The sequence below is a fragment of the Scyliorhinus torazame genome, chromosome 9 (genome assembly GCF_047496885.1).
Source record: "Scyliorhinus torazame isolate Kashiwa2021f chromosome 9, sScyTor2.1, whole genome shotgun sequence".
In the NCBI taxonomy this organism is placed as follows: Eukaryota; Metazoa; Chordata; class Chondrichthyes; order Carcharhiniformes; family Scyliorhinidae; genus Scyliorhinus; species Scyliorhinus torazame.
In genome coordinates this window covers 150,129,052-150,148,143 of record NC_092715.1, presented here as the reverse complement: position 1 = coordinate 150,148,143, position 19,092 = coordinate 150,129,052, and the positions used below count along the sequence as shown (strand labels likewise).

Here is a 19,092-nt window from a genome sequence, read left to right as displayed (position 1 = left end):
CGAATGTCTGGTGGGGATAGTGAGGGGGGAGGAGCACAGGGTCTCTCTATTTGCGGACAATTTGCTGCTCTGTGTCACAGACCCGGTGGGGGAATGGCTGAAATAGTGGAGGTGCTAAGAGAATTTGGGCGATTTTCAGGCTACAAGTTAAATATGGGAAAGAGCGAGATGTTCGTGATCCAGGCACGGGGACAGGAAAGGAGCCTGAAGGAGTTACCTTTTAATGTGGTTGAGAGGAGTTTTAGATATCTGGGGATTCAAGTGGCTAAGGATTGGGGGTAGCTTCACAAGTTAAATCTGGGCAAAGCGGTCGATCAAATGAGAAGGGACTTCCGCAGATTGGACATGCTCCCGCTGATGCTGGCGGGGAGGGTCCAGACGAAAAGATGACGGTCCTTCCGAGATTACATGTTGATTGGTTTAACCAGGTCGGTCAAGGCAGCCTTGAGGAGGAGTTTATAGAATGTATCCGCGATAGTTTCCTAGAACAGTATGTAATGGAACCTACGAGGGAACAAGCGGTCCTAGATCTGGTCCTGTATAATGAGACAGGATTGATTCAGGATCTCATAGTTAGGGATCCTCTCGGAAGGAGCGATCACAATATGGTGGAATTTAAAATACAGATGGAGGGTGAGAAGGTAAAATCAAGCACTAGTGTTTTGTGCTTAAACAAAGGAGATTACAATGGGATGAGAGAAGAACTAGCTAAGGTAGACTGAGAGCAAAGACTTTATGGTGAAACAATTGAGGAACAGTGGAGAACCTTCCAAGTGATTTTTCACAGTGCCCAGCAAAGGTTTATACCAACAAAAAGGAAGGACGGTAAAAAGAGGGAAAATCGACCGTGGATATCTAAGGAAATAAGGGAGAGTATCAAATTGAAGGAAAAAACATACAAAGTAGCAAAGATCAGTGGGAGACTAGAGGACTGGGAAATCTTTAGGGGGCAACAGAAAGCTACTAAAAAAGCTATAAAGAGTAAGATAGATTATGAGACTAAACTTGCTCAGAATATAAAAACAGATAGTAAAAGTTTCTACAAATACATAAAACAAAAAAGAGTGGCTAAGGTAAATATTGGTCCTTTAGAGGATGAGAAGGGAGATTTAATAATGGGAGATGAGGAAATGGCTGAGGAACTGAACAGGTTTTTTGGGTCGGTCTTCACAGTGGAAGACACAAATAACATGCCAGTGACTGATGGAAATAAGGCTATGACAGGTGAGGACCTTGAGAGGATTGATATCACCAAGGAGGTAGTGATGGGCAAGCTAATGGGGCTAAAGGTAGACAAGTCTCCTGGCCCTGATGGAATGCATCCCAGAGTGCTAAAAGAGATGGCTAGGGAAATTGCAAATGCACCAGTGATAATTTACCAAAATTCACTAGACTCTGGGGTGGTCCCGGCGGATTGGAAATTAGCAAACGTGACACCACTGTTTAAAAAAGGAGGTAGGCAGAAATTGGGTAATTATAGGCCAGTGAGCCTAACTTCGGTAGTAGGGAAGATGCTGGAATCTATCATCAAGGAAGAAATAGCTTTCTGGATGGAAATTGTCCCATTGGACAGACGCAGCATGGGTTCATAAAGGGCAGGTTGTGCCTAACTAATTTAGTGGAATTTTTTGAGGACATCAACAGTGCGGTAGATAATGGGGAGCCAATGGATGTGGTATATCTGGATTTCCAGAAAGCCTTTGACAAGGTGCCACACAAAAGGTTGTTGCATAAGATAAAGATGCATGGCATTAAGGGGAAAGTAGGAGCATGGATAGAGGATTGGTTAATTAATAGAAAGCAAAGAGTGGGGATTAATGGGTGTTTCTCTGGTTGGCAATCAATAGCTAGTGGTGTCCCTCAGGGATCAGTGTTGGGCCCACAACTGTTCACAATTTACATAGATGATTTGGAGTTGGGGACCAAGGGCAATGTGTCCAAGTTTGCAGACGACACTAAGATAAGTGGTAAAGCAAAAAGTGCAGAGGATACTGGAAGTCTGCAGAGGGATTTGGACAGGCTAAGTGAATGGGCTAGGGTCTGGCAGATGGAATACAATGTTGACAAATGTGAGGTTATCCATTTTGGTAGGAATAACAGCAAAAGGGATTATTATTTAAATGATAAAAAATTAAAACATGCTGCTGTGCAGAGAGATCTGGGTGTGCTAGTGCATGAGTCGCAGAAAGTTGGTTTTCAGGTGCAACAGGTGATTAAGAAGGCAAATGGAATTTTGTCCTTCATTGCTAGAGGGATGGAGTTTAAGACTAGGGAGGTTATGCTGCAATTGTATAAGGTGTTAGTGAGGCCACACCTGGAGGAGTGTGTTCAGTTTTGGTCTCCTTACTTGAGAAAGGACGTACTGGCACTGGAGGGTGTGCAGAGGAGATTCACTAGGTTAATCCCAGAGCTGAAGGGGTTGGATTACGAGGAGACGGTGAGTAGACTGGGACTGTACTCGTTGGAATTTAGAAGGACGAGGGGGGATCTTATAGAAACATATAAGATTATGAAGGGAATAGATAGGATAGATGCGGGCAGGTTGTTTCCACTGGCGGGTGAAAGCAGAACTAGGGGGCATAGCCTCAAAATAAGGGGAAGTAGATTTAGGACTGAGTTTAGGAGGAACTTCTTCACCCAAAGGGTTGTGAATCTATGGAATTCCTTGCCCAGTGAAGCAGTAGAGGCTCCTTGATTAAATGTTTTTAAGATAAAGATAGATAGTTTTTTGAAGAATAAAGGGATTAAGGGTTATGGTGTTCGGGCCGGAAAGTGGAGCTGAGTCCACAAAAGATCAGCCATGATCTCATTGAATGGCGGAGCAGGCTCGAGGGGCCAGATGGCCTACTCCTGCTCCTAGTTCTTATGTTCTTATGCTCTTCTTTTTTCAATGTCTCCCGATTTTTGTCCCAAAGGCTTTTTTCAGGAAAATGAACGCAGCGATATCGGGTTTTGTGTGGGCGGGTAAAACTCCAAGAGTAAAGAAGGCACTCCTGGAATGGGGTCGTGGAGAGGGGGGCTTCGCCCTCCTGAGGTTTCTTAACTATTACTGGGCGGCCAACGTATCAATGTTCAGGAAGTGAGTCGTGGGTAGGGGTCGGTTTGGGAGCGAGTGGAAGCGGCATCCTGCAAGGGTACAAGTTTGGAGGCTTTACTAATGACGCCTCTGCCGTTCTCGCCGGCTCGGTATTCTACAAGCCCTGTGGTGGTGGCAGCCCTAAGGGTGTGGGGACAATGGAGGCAGCACATGGGACTGGAGGGAGCAGCAGTGTGGTCACCGATCTGTGACAACCTCCGGGGGGGGGGCCTGAATGGGGGCTTTAAGACATGGCAGTGGGCAGGGATTGAGTTATTTGGGGACCTATTAATCCAGGAGGGCTTTCCTACCTTGGAGGCATTAGAGGAGGAGTTTGAGCTGCTGGGTGGAAACGGGTTTCGGTATCTTCACGTGCGGGACTTTGTATGGAGGCAGGTTCCAAGCTTTCTTCGCCTCCCCGAGGGTCTATAGGATAAGGTGATGTCAAAAACAGGGGTTGGAGAGGGGATTGTTTCGGAGATGTACAAGGAGTTGATGGGAGTGGGAAGGGGCCCCTATCAGGGAGGTGAAGCTGAAGTGGGAAGAGGAGCTGGGAGGAGAGCTGGAAATGGAACTGTGGGAAAAAGCCTTGAAGAGAGTCAATTCATCCTCGTCGTGTGCCAGACTTAGCTTGATCCAGTTCAAGGTGGCCCACAGGGCCCACATGATGGTAGCCCGGATGAGCAAGTTCTTTGAGGAGGTGGAGTGCAGATGTGGGCAGTGTGGGGGTAGCCCGGCGAACCACATACATATGTTTTGGGCATGTCCGAAATTGAGGGGATTCTGGCAGGGATTTGCGGATGTTATGTCAGAGAACCTGGAAGGGAGGGAACTCCGAGTCCAGAACTGGCAATATTTGGGGTATTGGAAGATCTGGGGGCCAGGGGGGGGGGGGGGGGGGGGGTGGCGGCGATGTGCTGGCCTTCTCCTCCCTGGTGATCCAGAGACAGACTTTGCTCGGATGAGGGACTCGGAGCCCCCGAAGTCAGGAGTGTGGGTCAGTGATATGGCAGGGTTTCTCAGTCTGGAAAAAAAAAATCAAGTTCGCATTGAGAGGATCAATTCAGGGGTTTGCCCGCAGATGGCAGCCGTTCATCGATTTCTTCAAGGAAAATTGAACGTCAGCGATCGGGGGTGGGGGGGGAGGAAAACCGGAGGTATGGCAATGTTAGATAAGGCAGGGAACTTAGTATACATACGGATAATTAGGGGATAGGGCGGGGGTAATAGGGGATGTTGTTTACTGTTTTTTGTTTTTTAGGTGTTTTGCATGTGTCGGCCCGCGCGGTTGTTTAAGAAGTTAATGTGCTAAACTGTGAAAATTACAAATGCTTCAATAAAATATTTTGTGAAAAAAGTGTTGTGATTAACCCTTTAGTTACATGTCTGTCCACATATCATTACAGGGGTGTGTGAGAGGGCGGTGGTGGTGGGTTGGGGAGGAGTTGGAGGATGGTGTGGCACGGTGCAAGGCCTCCAGGGCACTCGAACGCCCACCTGAGGTCACTCTGCGAGGTAGATGGCAGAGAATGGGACCAGGCGTATGAGGCCGCCTTGTATGACAGCTTAGCTATGTCAGTGAGTGACCCGTCACCGCTCATCTCCATAACCGCTCCTTCCCCCCCCTCCCCCTCAAAGGATATATGGGCCCTTGAGATGGAATGTCCAGCACACATGCAGGGAACACCCAGGCAGACAGGGGAAGGTGATCCTAAAGGCAGGAGTCAAACTTTGTCAAACAAGGAGAAGCACCAGAACTCACCTCACAGCATGCCGTCATCATCCTATGTCCTGTGGACAAGACCCACTGATACTGCCAACCCAGGCCCAACATCCTGTGGTAATGATAGTAGGACCCTTGGAGGGGGAGGCGGAGTTGAAGTGGTGAGATTCAGTGGTGAGATTCAGTGAAGGGAGGAGGGACTGGGAAGGTACAGTGAAAGGAGGGGGGACTGAGAAGGTGTAGTGAACGGACAAGGGGCAGAGAAGGTGTGAGTGGCTATGGGAAAGGGGGCAGCACTTGGAAGGGGGGGGCAGAGCGGCGGAGCTGATGATAGCCAGGCCTCTTAGTCCGCAAATCGGGAGGTGATGATGTTGTCCTGTTTGCAGCGGACCTGGAGCACAAGTTGACTGGCCTGTCCTGTCAGCCCGGGATCCACACCCGGTTCTTCCTGGACATCCTCATCAGATGAGGTCTGGCACTCTTCCTCCTCCTCCAGCATGTCCCCTCTCTGCTGTGCGATGTTTGCAGGATGCAGCAGACCAGCACATTGTTAGAGACCCTCCTGGGGCTATATTGGAGAGCCCTACCAGAGCATTCTAGGCATTCTCCACCCTGTGCCTCGGTATGGCTGGGGGGTCTGTTGGAGTTCCTGTGTATGGAGAAGGTCAAAATTGTTTTGAAGAGGGTGAGTGAGGGGATCCAGAAGAGATGGGGTTTGTATTACATTTTAAAGAGCTGGTTAGTCAGGTGTTAAGGTGGGGGGGGGGAGCAAAGGTTTTTTTTTGTCCTGGGTTATTGGGGGGGGGGGGTGTTGGGGATTGCTATTTTTGCTTTGCTATAGTCTGTATTTAAAATGTTAAAATATTAAAAACTTGAATAAAAATATTTTCCAAAAAAGAAAATGAATGCAGGATGGCCTGGCTTTTTTCCTGTCACTCACTCTGAACATAAATCACTCTGCTGGCTTGCCCCTTTGAGTCACACTGTTCTGCCATGACAGTGTACAGCTGTGAGGATCCTTTGCAACGTTCAACTACATGGCTGCAAACCAAGAAATAAGGGAGAAAAGAAGATAGGTGGAAGGGCAATGATCCCTGGCAAATGTGGTGTCTTTCAGTGATTTCCTGAGGCATTATGATGATCTGAGTCAATATAGAATATCATGAGCTGGCAGGATCTCCATGGCTGTGTCTTATGATGCTTTTCTGGCCCCAACTTTGTGGAATAGGTTCCTTAATTAGAAAATGAATAGGTATTGGTAATATCTACATTTTCCTGTGAAAGACCCATGATGGGCTATCTGTTCCAGTGTCAGCAACCAGTTGAACAAATATTACTGTTAGTGCTCAGCTGACTCCACTGTTGGAAGTCAAAAAACACTCTTGCATCTAATTCCTGCCTCACAGCAGGAACTTCTAAACAAATTCTCTGTTATTCGGCACCAAAGACGTGTTCTTCGTTCAGGGCCCACCTCAACATCACTACTGCTTCCAGGAGTGAGAGTGTGCCAAATCCATCATGCACACACCTAGGGAGCGAAAATGTGAGCCTGAGAAACAGTTGCAGCAAATGGTATAGCGGGTCACTGCCTCTATGAAGCAAATTCTCGGTAGGATGGTTTGCCAAGCTGGACGTACCTGGTAATACTGCACAAAGGATTATTGAAGCTGAGGAAAGTTTTATCTGATTGGCCCTTCATTAACTTATTTAGCTCCATGAAAATAGTCAAAGGAGTTCTCCTCTTTCCAACCTAATCTGCAAGTTGCACCACATCAGTAAAGTGTTGCACAGTAAACTGAAGGATTTAGCAAAGACATCAGTACATAGGAAGCAAGCTGGCAAAATATGCAGTGCAGAAGAAATAAACATGAATGATGAATGTCTGGCCAGTAGAGCAGACTGTGCATTCATTTGTTTGCCATAGTATAGGCAAAGCCTTTCTCAAACACATGAATTTAATTTCAATAATTTTACCATCAAGAATCAACATTTGACAGTAACAGTACTTGTGTGACTTTGATCAAAGAAAACCAATGGCACCTTTGACGGAGCCCTCATAAATTGGCTATAATGCTTTCAGTTGAAATTTTTACCGGTCCTCTTGCCAGAGCTAATATGGCCTCCTCGGTACTTTAATGATCATGTGATTCAGCTAACACACCAGACCATATGTTCAGAAAAATCTAGTCTCTGTTGTACATGAAATGGATTTTAACCGAAGAAATATAGCAAAGAATACAAATGAAAGACTTAAAATATTTAACTAGAATGTCATCTTGCTCAACATATACATGCAGGATTGCAAATTGTGGATAAAACTTTGAACATAAAATGAGATAAAACCAGAGAAGGAACCAAGGATACTTCTAGAATTAAAAAAAAAAAAAATTAATGGAATGTGGGCATCGCTGTCCATGCCAGCATATAGTGCCCATTCCTAGTTGCCCTTCAGAAGGTGGTGGTCAGCTGCCTTCTTGAATTGCTGCAGTCTGAGGTGTAGGTACAACCACAGTGCTGTTAGGGAGGGAATTCCAGGATTTTGACCCAGCGACAGTGAAGAAACGGTGATATATTTCCAAATCAGGATGATGAGAGGCTTGGAGGGAAACTTTCAGGTGGTGGTGTTCCCAGGTATCTGCTGCTCTTGTCCTAGTGGTTGTGGGTTTGGAAGGTGCTGCCTAAGGAACCTTAGTAAGTTCCTGCAGTGCATCTTGTAGACACATTGCTGCCACTGTTTGTTGGTGGTGGAGACATTGAATGTTTGTGGAAAGGGTAGCAATCAAGTGGATTGCTTTGTCCTGGTTATATCCCTCATGGAGGTCACAGGATAAGGACTGCCGGGTTTCCTGTGACCTCCACAGAATACAAACTTCCCCAGTAACAGGCGGGACTTCCTCTTAACAAGGAGAGCCTTCACTTGTATAAAAACTTCAACCTGGGTGCAGGTTGGGGAAGGAAACCCTTAGAGAGTGGAGATGTGATATGTTGCTTATAAACCTATATCCAGTATTTTCTACCTGCCGTTTATGCATGATACTTTATGCGGGTTCTACAGTCCTGGATAGTGTCAAGCTTCTTGAGTGTTGTTGGTGCAGTACTCATCCAGACAAGTGGAGAATATTCCATTGCACTCCTACTTGTGCCTTGTAGAAGGTGGACAGGTTTGGAGAATCAGGTGGTGAGCTACCTGCCCCAGCATTCCTAGTCTCTGACCTACCAGAGTATTTATATGGCTCGTCCAGTTCAGTTCCTGATCAATGGTAACCTTCAAGATGTTGATGGTGGGGCGTTCAGCAATGGTAATGTCATTGAATGTCATGGGGGGGGGGGGGGTTTAGAACCTCTCATGTTGGAGATAGTCATTGCCTGGAACGAATATTACTTGCCACTCGTCAGTCCAAGGCTGGATATTGTTCAGGACTTGCTGCATTTGGACATGGACTGCTACAATGTCTGAGGAATCGTGAATGGTTCTGAACATTGTGCACACATCCTCACTTCTGACCTTATGATGAAAGAAAGGTAATTGATGAAGCACCTGAAGATGTTTGGTCCTAGGACACTATCCAAAAAAACTCCTGCAGTGATGTCCTGGAGCTGAGATGGTTGACCTCCAACCACCACAACCGTCTTCCTTTGTGCCAGGTATGGCTCCAACCAGTGGAGGATTTTCTCCCCGATTCCCATTAATTCCAGTTTTGCCAGGACTCCTTGATACCATACTCCGTCAAATGCTGCCTTGTTATCTAGGACAATCACTCTCACCTCACCTCTGGCATTCAATTATTTTGTCTACATTTAAGCCAATGCTGTAATGAGGACAGGAGCCGAGTGACCCTGGCACAACCCAAACTGAGCATCCATGAGCAGGTTATTGCCGAGTAAGTGCTGTTTGATAACATTGTTGATGAACCCCTCTGGATGACCCCTTCCATCACTTTAATGATGATCGAGAGAAGACTGATAGGGCAGTAATTGACTAGGTTGGATTTGTCCTTTTCTTGTGTACAGGACACATCTTGACAATTTTCCACATAGCCGGGTAGATGCCAGTGTTGTAGCTGTATTGGAACAGCTTGGATAGGGGCATGGTAAGATATTATATGCTCTGTCAGACCTTTATACCAGAAACTTGAAATGGAACACGCACATAAATACATGAAGATGATTTAAAAGCATGAAATTATAACCAAACCAGAAGAAACGGAAGGTGAAAGTGGTGCAGAAAAGTATTCTATATACTTACTTCTATTGTGCTCAACTCTCCTGCTACATCTTCACAGGAACAATTCCAGCTCAGCACTCTTGATCCTGTTGGGTCTTCCCAGGTGTAATAAGTTGCTTTCCCTGGCTCTAGTTTATGCCCCTTTCCAGGTGAACTGCTAGAAACAAATTGTGGCATTTGTAATAAAATTAAATTAAGTCTAAGTGAAGCTTCAGTGTTCTCTCTAAATTATCCCTAGAGGGATCTTATTACTGACAAATAAAGGATTTGTACTTTTTGAGACTTTGCGCTTTAAGTACAGAGCATACATTTTAAAAATAACATTCTTAAAGAGAAGAAACCAGCACTTTTACTTCAATTTTGCAAAGCAAGAACAAATATAATTAATGATGCTAATTAATTACTTACCATCTGTAGGGAACCAGTCATTCAACATTCCGTATTATTTATGGGCTTATTTTAAATTTTCTGCTATTCAATGTGCAGGAGAGGATTGGGCATTAAAATATCAGAATCGAGCAGCTTCACCCCAATTTCACTGCTTTAAAATTTAAAGTGCAGAATGCATGATATAAGCACGCCCGAGGATGATGACTTAATTGCTATATGAAAGTTGCAATCTTATAGTATAAATTTAAAAGAAATCGAGCTGTTAGATTCTTGATATTGAAGCAAGGCCAATGCTCTCTACTCCCCAAGGCGGTGTCTCTTTCAGCACTCCTTGTGGACCAGGAAAATCAGAAATGCTTCCCCAGCTTATTCAAGGTAGCCTTCACCCTTCCCTAGTCCTCCTGATTGCAGGTCGACAGCCCCAACTGTCAACAACCCGATTGCCAACTGAAATATCCTCACCCTTTCCTGACCTTACCCCGTAACCCCCAAAATGTCAACTGACAGTTCCAAATTCCCTCCAATTGCCCACCAGAACTTCCTCCCACCTAAATATTCTCTGGTTAAATTGCTGTTGGACGGCGAGAATGGAATATTTCACAAATTCCACCCCTCTAAATCCAGAACTGCCATTTTAATTTCCATTCAGCATTGATGGCGATTTTTATATAGAATCTACTCCAAGTTTCACAACAGTTGAAATATTCTCCATCATTGCACATAGATGTGGAGATGCCGGCATTGGACTGGGGTGAGCACAGTAAGAAGTCTTGCAACACCAGGTTAAAGTCCAACAGGTTTGTTTTGAATCAAGAGCTTTTGGAGCGCAGCCCCTTCCTCAGGTGCACAGAGATTAAGAAGGTCAAATGCAGCCGAATAGCCAAGAATGGAAGGCCAATGATAGTTAGTCATTTAAATCTTGCTAGACGTTGTTTGCTTTTGACTGATCATTAGACTTCTGGTGGCGGCCATGGAGGAGTAGGTCGCGCATTCGGCAGCTCCCGTCTGGAACGGACTCTCGGACCTTTTTTCAGGAGTTTTCACGGACGTTTTGGGGCAGATTGGTGAAGCGAACACTGCCAAAAGGATTCCCTCTCTGTTGTATGGATAGCTGGACCAGGAGTGGCCGGGTGAAGCGTTTAAGCACCAACAGACAGAAGCGGGCGGAGCGGGCGGCGAGGCACGGCATGGCGGCCAGTATAGACCAGGGTGCATGGGCGCAGTGGTCACAGGAGCAACAGGAGTTCCTTAGGGGCTGCTTTGCTGATCTTAAAAAGGACATGTTGGCCCCGATGAAGGCATCAATAGACCAAATGATCGCAACTCAGGCGACACAAGGGGAAGCAATTAAGGAGATGGAGTAAAAGCTATCCGACCATGAGGACGAGTTGGTCGTATTGGCCCTTAAGGTGGAGGCGCAGGATGACCTCCACAAGAAGTGGCAGGAGAGGCTGGAGGACATAGAAAACAGGTCCAGGAGACAGAACTTGAGAATTGTGGGCCTCCCCGAAGGTGTGGAGGGGTCGGATGCGGGAGCATTTGTGTCCAAGATGCTGGAGACGCTAATAGGGACTGGGGTATTCCCTCGACCCCTGGAGCTGGACGGGGTGCACAGAGCCCTCGCAAGGAAGCCCAAGGCAAATGAACCACCGAGGGCCATGGTGGTGAGATTTTGTCGCTTCTCGGACAAGGAACTTGTCTTGTGGTGGGCAAAAAAAGAACGGAGCAGCAGGTGGGAGAACAGCGTGATACGCATCTACCAGGACCTGGGTGCGGAGCTGGCCAAGAGGCGTGCTGGATTCAACCGGGTGAAGGCGACCCACTTCAGAAAGGGGGTGAAATTTGGGATTCTACACCCACCGAGGCTATGGGTCACGTACAAGGAATGGCATCACTATTTTGAGATGCCGGATGAGGCGTGGTCATTCGTCAAACAAGAAAAGCTTGACTCGAATTAAAGGACAGTTAAGCTTTGGTGGAATGCAGCGGTGGGGCTGGGTAACACGGTAGCGTTTCTAATATAAGATTGTATACAATGTTGGGTGCGTGTAAGGGCTGTGGTGGTGGCTGGAGGGTGAAGTGTTTTTGGCAAAGTTGAGATACGGAGGGGGGAGGGGGCCCTGTACTTCGTGCGATTTTTCGGGAAGTTGGAGCCTTGGTTCAACAAGTATCTCCTCACGGGGCAATGTTAGTGACTTCTGTTTATTTTTCGTTTTATATTACTATTTACTCACTGGGGCTGGAGAGGTAGTTTAATTGGTTTATTCATATGGGGAGGGGGGTCCGGACAACGAGGCGACAGTCTGATCGGCGCCAGGGGCGGGAGCTGCCAGGGTCAGCATGGATCAGCTGACTCTCGGGAGGGTGGGGGGGTTGAGCAAGTGCTCAGCGGGTGCTTGGCGGAGGGGGTTTGGGTCGTGGGGCTGTTGGGGGGGGGGGGATGCTGCTTTACTGACAGAGGAGGTATCAATTTTGGGGTACCAATTGAGGGTCGGGGGCTCCCTGTGAGGGCGCTCGAGGAAGCGAAGGGAGCGGGCTCGAGGTTGGCCAAAAAAGGGCGATGGCTAGTCGGCGGTGGGTGCGGGGGCCCCCCGTCCAGGCTGATCACGTGGAATGTGAGGGGTTTGAATAGGCCGGTGAAAAGAGCATGCATGTTCGCGCATCTAAAGGGGTTAAAGGCAGACGTAGCAATGCTTCAGGAGACACATTTAAAGCTCGCAGATCACACGAGATTGAGAAAGGGATGGGTAGGCCAGGTGTTCCATTCAGGGCTGGATTCGAAGACCAGGGGGCAGTAATTCTGAACAGTAATGGTGTGGCATTTGAGGCTGGGAGAATTGTGGCAGGTAAGGGGTACAGGTATATAATGGTGAGTGGAAAGTGAGAGGGGGTCCGGGTGGTGTTTGTGAACGTCTACGCTCCGAATTGGGATCATGTGGAATTTATGAGACGCATGCTAGGCAAAATCCCAGACTTAGAGTCACACAACCTGATCATGGGGTGAGAGTTTAACACAGTCATTGACCCCGAGCTGGACCGGTCGAAGTCCAGGACAGGGAAGCGACTGGCAGTGGCTAAGGAACTGAGGGTTTTATGGAGCAGATGGGGGGGCGGGGGGGATCCCTGGAGGTTCGCGCAGCCGAGAGAGAAGGAGTTCTCTTTTTTCTCCCACGTTCATAAGGTTTATTCCCGCATAGACTTCTTTGTCTTGAGCAGGGCCTTAATCCCAAAGGTGGTGGGGACAGAATACTCAGCAATCACAGTCTCAGGCCATGCCCCGCACTGGGTGGACCTGCGGCTTAGTGAGGAGAGAGAGCAGCGTCTACTCTGGAGATTGGATGTGGGGCTGCTGGCAGACGAAGAGGTCCGCGGGCGGATTAGCAGGAACATCCAGGATTACCTGGAAACAAACGATACGGGTGAGGTAGCAGCGGCAACGGTCTGGGAGGCTCTGAAGGCAGTTGTCAGAGGGGAGCAAATCTCAATTCAATCCCATAGGGAAAAGAGAGAAAGAGCGGAGAGGGAGACATTGGTGGAGGAGATACTCCGAGTGGACAGGAGATACGCGGAAATATTGAGCCCACTCCTGATGAGGACCTTCAATGAGGCTAGAGAGAAAGGAACCCTCCCCCCAAATGTCACAGGCCTTGATCTCACTCATTCTTAAACGAGGGAAGGACCCGGAACATTGCGGGTCATACAGGCCGATTTCGCTTTTAAACATGGATGCCAAATTGCTAGCTAAGATTCTGGCCACAAGAATTGAGGATTGCGTCCCAGGGGTGATAGAGGAAGACCAGACTGGGTTTGTTAAAGGCAGACAACCCAATACCAATGTCCGGAGACTTTTGAATATTATTATGATGCCCTCAGAGGGAGGGGAGGCGTATGTGGTAATAGCGATGGATGCAGAGAAAGCCTTTGACCGGTTCGGGTTTGGTGAGGGCTTTATTGGCTTGGTAAAACTGCTGTACCAGGCGCCTGTAGCAAGTGTATGTACAAACCGGCTGAGGTCGGGGTACTTCGAGCTCCACCGGGGAATGAGGCAGGGGTGTCCCCTCTCCCCGTTACTATTTGCCCTAGCTATAGAACCGCTAGCTATGGCGCTGAGAGTCTCGAGGAACTGGCGGGGACTGGTTCGGGGGGGTGGGGGTGGAACATCGGGTCTCACTATACGCGGATGAATTGCTCCTGTACATTTCGGATCCTGCGGAGGGGATGGGGGAGGTTCTGTGGATCCTGAGGGATTTTGGTAGTTTTTCAGGGTATAAACTGAAGATGGGAAAGAGCGAGTTGTTTGTGATCCAGGCCAAGGGGCAGGAGGAGAGACTGAAAGAGCTGCCACTCAGGATGGTAGAGAAAAGTTTTCGTTACCTGGGTATACAGGTGGCCAGGAAATGGGATGCCCTGCACAGGCTCAATCTGACCCGGTTGGTGGAGCAAATGGAAGGGGACTTTAAAAGGTGGGACATGCTCCCGCTGTCACTGGCAAGGAGGGTGCAGACCGTGAAAATGACCGTCCTCCCCAGATTTTTCTTTGTCTTTCAGTGCCTCCCCATCTTCATCCCAAAGGCCTTTTTTAAGCGGGTGAGTAGGATCATTTCGGGCTTTGTGTGGTCGAATAAGACCCTGCGAGTAAGGAGATCGCTGTTGGAGCACAGTCGGGGGGGGGGGGGGGGGGGGGAAACGGGACGGGACAGGGGGGGGGGGGGGCACTAGCGAACGTTCGCAACTACTACTGGGCTGCCAATATAGCTATGATTAGGAAGTGGGCAATTGGGGGGGGCGTGGGAGCAGCTGGAGGCGGCTGTAAAGGTACTAGTCTGGGAGTTGATAGCGGCTCCTTTGCCGTTCTCTCCGACCCGTTACTCCACAAGTCCGGTGGTGGTGGCGACACTGCGGATCTGGGGACAGTGGAGGAGGTACCAGAAGGTGGAAGGAGCGTCGGTCTGGACCCCGACATGTAACAACCACAGGTTTGTCCCGGGTAGGATGGATGGTGGGTTCCAGAGCTGGCAGAGGGCAGGCATCAGAAGGACGGGAGATCTGTTCATAGACAGAAGCTTTCCCAGTTTGAAGGCGCTAGAGGACAAATTTAATCTGCCGCCAGGAAACGCCTTTAAATATCTGCAAGTACGAGCCTTCCTGAAAAAACAGGTAGTGGCCTTTCCGACGCTGCTGCCACTGAGGATACAGGACAGGGTGGTCTACGGCCCCTGGGTGGGGGAGGGGAAGGAGTCAGATATCTACCAGGAACTACAGGAGGCGGAGGAAACCCCGGTGGGGGAGCTCAAGGGCAAGTGGGAGGAGGAGCTAGGTGAGGAGTCTGTGGGCAGAGGTCCTGGGCAGGGTTAATTCCTCATCATCATGTGCCAGGCTCAGTCTAATTCAATTTAAGGTGGTCCACCGGGCACACATGACGGCAGTGTGAATGAGCAAGTTTTTTTGGGGTAGAAGACAGTTGTATGAGGTGCAAGGGCAGCCCTGCAAACCATGTCCACATGTTTTGGGCATGCCCGGAGTTTAGAGAGCTCTGGCAAGGGTTCACGAGGGCAATGTCCAAGGTGCTTAACACACGGGTGGTGCAGAGTCCAGAGATAGCGATCTTTGGAGTGTCAGAAGACCCTGGGGTTAAGGGGGCGAAAGAGGCCGACGTCTTGGCCTTTGCCTCCCTCGTAGCCCGGAGACGGATTTTATTAATGTGGAGGGACTCGAAGCCCCCGAGTGTAGAGACTTGGGTTAACGACATGGCTGGGTTTCTCAGCCTCGAGAAAATAAAGTTTGCCTTAAGAGGGTCTACGCTAGGGTTCTCTCAGAGGTGGCAGCCGTTCGTTGACATTCTTGGGGAAAATTAAAATGTCAGCAGCAGCAGCAATCCGTAGGGGGGGGGTGAGTGCTTCATTGGGATGGTGTGGGAAGACTGAGTCGCGTGGGGTAATGTCTATTTAATTGTTATTGTATATTCTCTTTTTGCACTATGTTAATGTTCACTCTAGTTTATTTTGTTATTACTGTTACTGCGGTTTTATTATGAAAAATTCTGCAAAACCTTAATAAAAATATATATTTTTTAAATTGACTGCTCATGATAAGATAAGGAGAAGAGCAAGAACTTATATATTGGAAGAGGGCTAACTGCAATGTAATAGAGGGGTTCTAGCTGAAGCAAAATGAAATGAAAGATTAAAAGGAAAAACGGTCAAATAATGATGGGTTAAGGAGATGATTCAGGTTCAAGCTAAGTATATTCAAACAAGAGAGAAGGCAGGGGAATCAAAACTAGGGCTTCTTGGATGATGGGGGAGATGGAGAATATGAAGATGATGGGGAGAGGGGAGTGGGGGGGGGGGGTGGGGGGGGGAGGGAGGAGGAGAGAGAGAGAGAGTGAGAGAGGATGTTTGTTGCATGTCCAGTGAAATCTTCAACTGAGAACCAGGTCCAATAAATTGAGCTGAGTGAAAATGAAGAGGAAAATAAGCCTGACAAAGAGAGAGGATATAAGAATAAAATGACAGTCAACATAAAAGAGAACCCATCAATCTTCCATCAGTAAACAGTAAGTGGGTAAGAGGCAGGGTGAGTTGATTAGTGACAAAACAGGTATTTTACGAGGTGCAGAGCAAGATTACAATACTTAATGAATACTATGTATTGGTGTTTACAGAGGAAAAGGATACTGGCAAAATATCAGTAGAAGCAAAGAGGCGAGAAAAAATTGATAGTCAGGATACACTGGAAAAGCTGGCTAAGTTTAGACTGGACTTGTTGCCTGCTCCAGATGGTTTACATTCCAAGTTTCTAAGGAAGTAAGGGTGGAGATAGTGAATGGTTTGCCATAATGTTCCAAGCTTTCCTAGATAGCATTGGAAAGTGGCAAATATGATATCCTTATTCAAAAATGTATGTGAGGACATTCACAGTAACTACAGTATGGTCATTTTAACATCAGTGATGGGTGAGCTTTGAGGGAAATAAATAAAATAACTTTGATTAGGTTTTAGTCAATTAAAGAGAGAATTGATTTATTAAAGGGAGAATATTTGATCAATGAATTGAATTTTTTGATGAAGTAACAGTAAAGGTTGATGAAAGGAATGCAATGGATATTGTCTACATAGATATTAAGAAAGTGACAAAGTACCACATAAAAGGCTGGTTAACAAATTGTGGCTCATTGAATAGGAAGTCAGCTTCAGCTTGGTTAGAAATTTAGCATAAAAGCAGAAAACAGCATGTTGCAGTCAATGATTGTTTTATGTATTGATGGTAGACAGTGGTGCTCTCCAAGAGTAAGTCTGAGGACCACTGCTTTTTAGTATATATAAATGTCTTGGATATTGGAATGCGAGAGTAAAATTTCAAAATTTGCCAATGTTAACAAACTTGTGGCACATAGGCTGATTTCAAATGATGACAACAGGATATAGATCAACTAGCAGATGGACAGATAAGTGGTAGATCAAACTAAAAACGCAAGTGTGAAACAATGCATGTTGACAGAAGGAACAGAGAGGCAATATAGACTTTCCATTCTGGAGACTAAATGTTCTCGCCGGAGTAGAATCGCTCATGGACCCCGCTGGCGCTAGGAGCGATTAATTTCCCTTAGCCATGCAAATTTATACATGGAGGGGAATTGCAGGATTCTTTCAGAATACTGGAATCCCAGTATCGGTTGCCATTTTGAGTGGGCGGCCCGATACTTAGATCTGGCGGCTTCCCCCACACAATGTAAATCCTGCCCCCTGCTGACAAGTATGGGCATACACCCCCCCTCACCCAACAGAATTATGGGTCACCCCCACAGCACGCCTGCATGAGGGTGACCTGACACCCCCCCCGCCCCTCCCTCCCTCCCTCCAGACATCCCGCCAAACCAAAATCCGGTGGTGGTGGCGATGCTGAAGATCTGGACGCAGTATTTTAAGTTGTGGGCGGGGTCAAGAGAGATGCCGATTAGGGGGAACAATAAGTTTGAGCCAGGGAAGTGGGATGGGAGTTTTGAGGGATGGGAGGACAGGGGAGTTAGGGTATTAAAGGGTTTAGTTCTGGGGGGTTGTTTTGCGAGGCTGGAGGAGTTGGGGGGGGTGAAATATGGGCTGGGGCAGGGGGAGGTATTTAGATATCTGCAATCCGGAATTTCACCAGGAAGGAGGTCCAGAGCTTCCTGATAGCGCCGGCCTGCACATTACTGGAGGAGGCATTGACAGCGGGGGTAATGGAGAGGGGGGTGGTGTCAGCGATCTGTGGGATGATTCTGGGGGAGGACAAGGTATCATTGGAGGTGACTAAAGCAAAGTGGGAGGAAAAGTTGGGGGAAGGTATGGAGAAAGGACTGTGGTGTGAGGAGCTCCAGAGGGTGAATGTTTCAACCTTGTGTGCAAGGTCGGGGCTGATACAGCTGAAGCCATGTGATAAGACAAAAACCTTTCTTAAAGGGACACTCCCTTAAAAGAGATAATTGCTTTCTAGAAGGAATTCAAACCTGTTGTTTGAAAAGGGGAACAGAGTATCACGAACAAGTTTTATACGAGTAAGAATGCTGTGTGCTGGGCCATACCTTTGAAAAGGGGTTTCTGGTTCTACTTAGATTTTGTTATTGAATTGGAACAGTTAAGGGGGAATTCATTAAGGGTTATACATAGATTACTGTAGCTGAGTGGTGTCTTTATCTTTGTAGTTGATACAAACACTTACTATATGTGTTTATACAAATGTTAACTAAATTCCTAGTATAAAGCTTGTCTTTTTGATTAAAAACGCCTGAGAACTCTGTTGAATAACACCAGAAAGATAGGCTCTTGTACTCATCCTAGCCAAATTCGCTAAACAGTTGTAGGTCAGGTGAACTCCATGATATACTTTGGAGTTTTCTAAACCCTGGCCCATAATGACACTCTTGCTTTGATTGACAGGCCCTCAACACATCAGAGGCAGCCAAGTGTTTTGCCCTCCTCTTTTCATAGCAATGTTTTGCTTTGTGAAATTGATTGGAAGATCTGCATTTCAAAGGCTGTCAGGGATTTCAAGCCCTTTGAAGTGTACTGGGCTTCAGAGGAAGTCTCTAGCACTTGTAACATCTGCAGCACTTGTAACATCTGCAGCTTTGAACTCTTCCGTCTGGGTCAGACGTTGGGAAAATGAAAATATAGTGAATTTTTAGGCTGCAGCCTGGACTGTTCTTCAGTTCTCAGCCATGGTTGGCTGGGGGGGAAGCCCACCGATTTGGGAGTGGGGTGTGGATGCCCTTGATGAGGGGTTGGGGTGGGGGTCTCCGATTTCCAGGGGGCTCTCTGATTTTGGGGGGAGGGCGTGGGGGGGGGCTCCAATTTAGGGGGGGTGTGGGGTCCACATTAGGGGAGGTGTGGGGTCCACATTAGGGGAGGGGTCCCTGACATTGGGAGGGGTCCCTGACATTGGGAGGGGTCTCTGACACTGGGAGGCGTCTCTGACACCGGGAGGCGTCTCTGACACCGGGAGGGGCCTCTGATACTGGGAGGGGTTTCTGATATTGAGGGGGGTCTCTGATATTGAGGGGGTCTCTGATATTGGGGGGGGTCTCTGATATTGGGGGGGGTCTCTGATATTGGGGGGGTCTCTGATATTGGGGGGGTCTCTGATATTGGGGGGGGTCTCTGATATTGGGGGGGGGTCTCTGATATTGGGGGGTCTCTGATA

At 47.6% G+C, this 19,092-nt stretch overlaps 1 protein-coding gene across 5 annotated transcripts in view; it reads right to left on the bottom strand.

The window, feature by feature from the left end:
* vps13a (vacuolar protein sorting 13 homolog A) overlaps positions 1-19,092 on the bottom strand; it is a 753,359-nt gene that overhangs the window by 227,300 nt on the left and 506,967 nt on the right. For 4 of the 5 annotated variants that reach the window (XM_072516625.1, XM_072516627.1, XM_072516628.1 and 1 more), the window contains one exon: positions 9,046-9,181. In XM_072516625.1, the coding sequence (XP_072372726.1) occupies positions 9,046-9,181 (136 nt within the window). The remainder of the gene's footprint in view (positions 1-9,045; positions 9,182-19,092) is intronic. The other variant, XM_072516626.1, reaches the window with a different exon arrangement.